At 32.2% G+C, this 7,501-nt stretch overlaps 1 protein-coding gene and 2 pseudogenes across 1 annotated transcript; 1 reads left to right on the forward strand and 2 right to left on the reverse strand.

The window, feature by feature from the left end:
• Positions 1–174: 174 nt before the first annotated feature.
• On the reverse strand, positions 175–854 carry LOC18606111 (putative invertase inhibitor). Its single transcript, XM_018118506.2, has one exon. It carries the CDS (start codon positions 815–817, stop codon positions 224–226), a length of 594 nt encoding a protein of 197 aa, XP_017973995.2. The 5' UTR covers positions 818–854; the 3' UTR covers positions 175–223.
• Positions 855–2,778: 1,924 nt separating this feature from the next.
• LOC18606112 (putative invertase inhibitor pseudogene) lies at positions 2,779–3,395 on the reverse strand (annotated as a pseudogene).
• A 3,012-nt stretch (positions 3,396–6,407) lies between these two features.
• On the forward strand, positions 6,408–7,061 carry LOC148763843 (putative cytochrome c oxidase subunit 6b-like; annotated as a pseudogene).
• The last annotated feature ends 440 nt before the right edge of the window (positions 7,062–7,501 follow it).

The following is a 7,501-nucleotide window of genomic DNA, read 5'->3' on the forward strand; positions in this document are numbered from 1 at the left end:
TTGGTCAAGGAAACTGATTGGATTTTATGAATTTTGCTGTATTATGGCCCCGTTTTTACTTTTATAATAATGTCAGAGCAGAAATGTGCATAAAACATTTGCCAAAAGTCAAAAACATGTGATTTAGTGCCATAAATCAGCCAAGAAACAGGGAAAAAAGAATTTCGAGTTCAATGAGACTTAACAGTTAAAGGTTTTTCTATCAAAACAGAAAAGAAAAGAGTTAAGATTTTACATCTGAATCAAGTAAGTTCATGATGCATAAAAGAACATCACATAACTGGAAAAGACTGTAATTCTCTTTTGTCAGTGGGGACACTAACTCCATATCTTGAAACCCTTCCTCACACGTTGCCGTTCCTTGCATTACCGCACTAACCCAGGCATCAGCATTTCCGTACTGCCCTGTCAAAAATGCTCCAACGGTATCCACCAGTGTTACAACCCCATCAGAGTAAAGCAGTGAGCAATCGCTCAAGCAAGCCAAAGATGAAGGACCCAAGGTTTCGTTGTTCACTAACTCTTTAATGATTGAAAGCGTGTTGGTCGCATTTTGTAAAGCTAGCTCCATTGCAACTATTGCTAGACCTTGAAGGTTTGTCACATGGCTGACAGGAATTTCCTGGAGTGATGCCGAGCAGAAGGTATAGTTGACGACAGAGGATCTGTCTGAGCATGTTTTACAGGTTTTGTTGATTATATCTACAGACAACGTGCTTGTTGCGGAGACTTCATCATTAGGAGTCAATAAAAAGATAAAGAAAAACAAAAAGAAGAAGAAGAAGAAGCAAAATGATGAGAAAGAGACATGCTGCATTTTTAATTTTCTTGGTGTTGTTTGTTGTCAATCTTGTTACTGCAACAAAATGTATATATATAGAATCATGCAAGCTTTGATAATGATCTGAGCTTTCTCATTCCAAGGAAGCTTCCTAGCTCGAAAGAATTTGATTCTTCTGTGCAAGAAAACGAACAAAACTAATCTCCAAAGACGATGATTCTTGATTCATCACTTTTCTCTTTTGTTCTTATAAGGTGTAGTACATGGTAAACCATTAAATGCAAGCAATTGATTGATCCCAACTCATTTGTTTGGTTGAAAACTTGTCAATTTGAGGTTGGAAAAGAAAACAAAGTGAAACTTTGAATGCCAAGTGAAGTATAACGAGTGTGGCGAGTGACGGAAGTTTCCAAGAAGGTTGCCAAAGATTTGTCTGGCTGTTGTTTTACCATCCAAAAACAGTAACAAAAAGCCACAATAAACAGCTTTTTTGGGGGGATTTTGTCTAATTCTATGCTTTAGCGAATATGGAATCATGGGATGTTATTTCTTACTGAAAATTTTAAGTTCAAATCATCAAAAAAAAAATTTTCTTTCGAATTTCAAAAAATTTCCTTGCTTGACATGAATATATTTACATGAGACAAATATATGACTCAGAAATGTCAAATTCATTAATATTTTTGTTTTATTAAAGGTTTAATGAAAAAGGTTCTTCCTTAATTATAAAAAAAAATTTCTTTTATCATATAGTTTTCTAATATATCGTGTTATTAATAAATGTAAATAATACATGATTTGGTCTTAGCATGACTTTTTTTCTAATTCAATGATTAGATTAATATTATTAAAAGTGTTAATATCTCATTTATTTAATCATTAAACGGTAAAAGTATTTAAAACTTGTAAAATTATTGGCTGATGCAGTTTTAAATTTCAAAGTAAACTAAAATAATAAAAAAAAAAAAAAGGTAAAACTTAACGTTACATATTGCTCTCATTGTATGGGCTGTGGCTTGAAAATGGATTATTAATGGGCCGGGCCATGCCCATTCCACAGACTGGACGGTCCGGTCTTACTTTTAAAGATATTAACGCCCATCAGTTTAGCAATATTTTATATGGTTAAATTAAAGAAACCTTAATAAAATAATATCCTTAAATGTCATTAAATTAAGCCTTTTTCATCCCTAAATTTTTTTCTCTCTTTTAAGAAAATTTTTTTAACTCTAATGTATTCTAATATTAATTTTTTAAAAAAACTTATAATATTTAATTTTTTAAAAATAAAAAATAAAAATAAAATCATGAAAAATAAATTTATAATATAAATAAAGTAAGAATATTACGCATCTAAAAAAATTTCATTAGGGATATTTTAAGATTGCAAAATTTAATTTTGAATCCCGTGTGTATGTTTGAATAATTTTCTAATTAAGAAGAATATATTATTATAAGATTTTCTCTATTTTTTTAATTTTAAATAACTTTCTCACTTAAAGAAAACTCAAGGAAAAAAACTTAAGATTATATAAAGAAATTTCAAAAAAAAATTTATTACGTTTAATCAACTTACTTATTTTAAGTAAAAATTTTAAATAATTTCTTTATTTGAAAAAATTAAAGTGAAACTAAATATAAGTATTTGATGGGTCGGAGTTTAAATCTAACCTCGTGTGATATTAAATTTCATAAGTATGTCACAGACTGAAACTTAAATCTAAATTTGTACGGTTTTAAATTCTGAAAATAGATTTTAAATAAATTTATAAATCACGAGTTCATATTTTTCAATCTAAAAAATATACTTAATAGATAGTGAAAAGCTTATGTTTATATATCAAGACTCAATTCATTTCTTGTGGGATTCGTAACAAAGTAAACATTCCAAACATTTGAAAAATGAAAAAAAAAATCCAAAGTAAAAACAAGTGAAGTTAGGAAATTAATTTGCTCCATCCAGCGGGATTATCACTTTAAAAATACTCAAACAGAGATAGACAAATTGTGCTTAATTATTGGGGTGACTCTGGCGACATTGAATACATAACCAAAGAAGCATTTATTCTCATCAATTGAGCAAATTTATAAAGGCAAGAGGGACTACTGTCAGCTGGAAGAACTCGTCGTTCTCCTTTGTCAATGGCGACACCAACCCTTCCCTCTCCTTGAACCCATCTTCACAGGTCACCGGAGCATCCAGGGCTGCGCTTATGACCGTTTTAGCCGTTCCATAATCTTTAGACTCGACAGCCTGGCCACCGATTTCCAAATTAGGCTGTGCGTCAGAATAAAGTTCAGAGCAATCTTCCAAGCAGCTCCTCGTGGGGTTGTCAAGGTTTTTGTTCTTCAAAAGCTTGGAAATGATAGAGCTGATGCTTGTTGCATTAGATATGGCCATCTCAATCGAGATGGGAACCAAACTCTGAGTGCTGGTGGCGGTTTTGCTTTTGGGATTCCCTTCCAGACTTGCAACACAAAAGTCAAAGTTTATGTTGCGGTCACCCTTTGCAGCTTTGTCGCAAGAATCTTGGATGACATCCGAGCTTGCCGAGACAAGCAAGAGAAAGAAGAAAGCAATAAAAGTGCAGACAGAAGGGAAGGAATTCTCCATCTTTGACGAAAATGAAAGCTTGAAATGACTCTTATATAGATAAAAATGACATGGTATTTTGTTAATGCTGAGGCTCTCATTCGATATCAATGGAAACTTATTTATGAGGAAAATCTCTCATTTATGGTATTGTGGCAGTCTGTTGCGATTCTTGTTCATTTTTTGTGCCCAGGATACGTCAATGGCAGAACTTTTCCATCTTTAGGGAATAATAGCAAGAAATACTTGTGTATTTGAGCTGACCAATATGGACCAGTTTTAGTAAGTGAAACATACAGATCACGAGGATTGCATTTTGGGTTTGCAATTAACCAACAAAAAACCAGGCTGGATATATAGTTTCATTTCAACACGTGTGAATGTCAACTCCTTTGGTCTTTTACTTTGAAATCCTTACACCCATGAGTCGTTTTGAGTAACTATGCATATGACACAAAATTAAGGTTTCTCCACCAACAAATCACTTCGTTGATTCAATGCCAAGTTATGTTCTTTCATTGTGACAACGTTAACTAATTTGAGCAATGCAAATTCCTTCAACAAATCTTCTTGTGTGTGAACAAAATGAAGGAGATTGGGGAGGTGATCATTCAAGAAAAGTAGAAGGGCAACAAACCCCAGCACGGGAGTGGCACCGATGGATGGAGACTCTGCTTCGATGACATTAATTAGGAAATTTCTAATCCTCACTCGTGTGCAAACTTTCCTATCCTCATACATGTACAAAGTTAGTTGGGTTGCAATGCATTTCATAAAATAATTTTTAATTTAATACGTATTTAGTCGTTACTTTTCGCAAACCACTATGAACTTGAAAATAAATGTTTGTAATCTCCCTTAATTGAAGAATATAAGAGAATAATTGATTTTGCTATAATTATGATAATTATACAAAATAAATCAACGATTTTATTAGATTGTGATATTATCAATGATACAATTAGATTACAATTTAATTTTTTTATATCGTTCACAATTAAGAATACAAGATTTCTTTTTTTTTTAATAAAACTATATCATTCAATCTAACAAAATTATATCATAATCTACCTATAACATAATTTAACAAAATCATATTGATTTAATTTATAATCTGTACTATAATTATAGTAAGAGTCTTTCACTTTTTAAAATTGTACATTACTCTTTTCTTTGGATGATTTTCTTTTTGAATCACCAAAAAATAGTTAAAAGTTGTTTTTCTATAAAAATTGCTACATCTAATTGGATTGGCATTAAGAAAATTTTGCCTTCTAAAGCTTTTTGTATGCGTCATGACTTCGACCCCGAAGAAACTCGTCCACTCCATATATGGGGGATGGTGACACTGGTGCATTTCATGATCTTAGCTGAATTATCTATCTTTGGTAGAAAACAACTGAAATTTTGTTCCCTTGTAGCACTGTACTAAAATTTGGTCCCATTTGCTTGCACGGCGCTACGACCTTGAACTTTGGAAAACATGGCATGTGTAATTTGATTGTTCCGGGGACGATTTGCATATTTTGACTTCGTTGCAACGGCATGCACGTGCCATAGCTCATACGCTATTGTCGGAATTTTCATCTAAGCTGATATCATTCCGTATTTGTACGAACCATGGTCCATGGACTGTCGATGGGCCAGCCTCCAATAGGTCCGAATGGATTGCCACCTAGACAAGCGAGAAACGGACCGTGGGTCGTGAGACTCGTGACCTTTTCTCTCGTGCTTTCCGGGGCCGATCCAATCTTTGGGTCATCTACCTTTGTGCATCCAGGTCGATTCCCCAACCTTGTAAAAAAAAAACAAAACATAACTACACAAAAAATAAACTTTGCTCGGCTATGGCAAGCGGTAACCATCCACGGAAAAGACACATCAGTGCCCTAACAATGGCCCAAGTGTCAGCTTCTGTACTACGTGGCTTCATCCCAAGTTTGCAACAGTGAAGAGGCTAACCATACATATACCTATTGCTTGTTGGTATATTTTTAAAATTAAAAAATTGTCACATAATAAAAAATTATTTTAACTCGAAAATTATATTATATAAAGTGACATAAACAGTGAAGAGGCTAACCATACATATTCTCTATTGTTTGTTGGTGTATTTTCAAAATCAAAAAGTTATATCACATGATAAAAAGCTATCTTAGTTTAAAAATTATGTCACATAAAGTGACATAATGTGTTTATTGATTTATAGATAGGTTTTTATGTGAATAGTTATATCTATTGAAAAAATAACATCAAAAAATTATGAGACAAATTGAAAAGACAACAAAGTTCAAAAGTTAAATATGAAAAGTTATTATTTCAAATTATAACTCAAAAATTATATCTTATAAAATGAATAGTTATATTTTCATGAAATGATTATTGAAATAATATTTTTACCTAAAAATTGTGTCTGACAAAATATAAATATGCTTTTTAGACAAAATGAAACATTAATGAAAGAGTTGTATAATTGAAAAAAAAACACTTGCAAGCCTATATAAAAAACTTATTGCCAACTATTTTAACACACCAAAAATCATAAACAAAACAAGTGCAGAAATATCAAGAGTAAGAAGAGTGTTGTGTTCTATTAATATAAACACTTAAGTTTTCATCAATTACAAAAGCTTTCAAATTTTTTATAATCTATTTGCTGCAGAAAGTAGACTCTAAGGTCAAACAACTTTGCAAACCCTCGAACGTATCTAGCGGTCTATTATCGTAAAGTGCAATACGAAATTAAACATTAGTTTAATTGTATCCTAATATTATTCGCATTATTCCTCTTTACATATTGAATAATGAAAATAAAATAAATTTTAAAAATAATATTTATTAAAAAACTCATCTTAAAGTCAATTTTACTAATTTTTTAAATTTCATCAAACCTCATTTTCACTGACATTACTGAAATAGAAAAAGGCTAGACAAAGTAGTTTGAATAAACGTATGCTGCAGCACGAGGGGCATTAATTAATCAGTAGGAAGATCAATAGCTCGCCATGTCAACTGCTTCCATAGTGGATCCCCATGATAAGATGTCAGCAAGCTCCTAAGCCAGCTCATGAACCTGGGGCTGTTTCACCACCTCCTAGCCCTCAATCCACCTCCCCACCATCTCCGCACAAAATAGCAAACCAAGAAATCGCCCGCAAGGTCCATTCTCTAACCATATGATGCTCTCTTAGTCCTTGAATCATGGCAGGAATTTTGTGTGTTTTCCTTTTGCATCTAACTAAATTGATTGCGCTCCTAATAAGCACAGATGGAGACTGAATAGGACGTATCACCACAAGCCCGCCGTTGTTACCAGTCTTATGTTGAATATCATAGTGAGTATGTATTTGCCATTTAATTACAAGTTAAATTAAAGTTTGTAATAATTTTACTAGCTATGTTCAATAAATTAGAGTCTAGCATTATTAAATTTATTAAGTTTTTTGTTACCATCATTGTATAAAAAATGTGCATTAAAGAAAAGGGCAGGAATGCCCCGCAATGTGACAAGTTTGCAAGGCATTACCGGTCTCCATGTCCCGGTGAATGGGTAAGTAAGAATTTAATTTTTTCTTTCCTTAATCTGAGATTTTGAATTTAATTTTGTGTTTATGTGTAAATTGAAAGATGAGACAAAGCCAGAGCGGTTGGAACCTTCCCTGCCGTATGACGACGAGACACGTCTAAGGGATTAATACGTGTTTTTTTGTTACATTTGTTTGCTGGTATCCAAGTTTGGAGAAATACTGATCTTTTTCCTTTCATCGACTTCGTGGCAAATTGTGATTGATTTGTATTACGGTTGATATCTTCAATGTTCATGTGATGGGTTAATGAGTTAAAGTAATTAATTCCTAATAACCGTCAGAATAGCATCAATATGACTGTTCTAGTGAGTCGGGGAGTGCATCTTACTTTCACTATACTTATCGGTCAATTTTCTTGCCCATTTCATATGATTAATCAAATAAATTAAAAGTGTCTCCAGTAATTTTTAGAATATAAAATTATTTTATTTTAAATATATCAAAATGTTCACAAAAGTAATAAATTTATTTAAATTTAAACTTAATTAATTTTGTATCGTGTCAATAATGCATATTTAATCTATTCAATATATAAATTTT

This window comes from Theobroma cacao, chromosome 3 (assembly GCF_053813885.1).
Source record: "Theobroma cacao isolate CCN51 chromosome 3, ASM5381388v1, whole genome shotgun sequence".
In the NCBI taxonomy this organism is placed as follows: Eukaryota; Viridiplantae; Streptophyta; class Magnoliopsida; order Malvales; family Malvaceae; genus Theobroma; species Theobroma cacao.

Excerpts from the sequence above, each read along its gene's own strand:
- LOC18606111 (XM_018118506.2), bottom strand. The coding sequence starts at position 817 with ATGCAGCATGTCTCTTTCTCATCATTTTGCTTCTTCTTCTTCTTCTTT.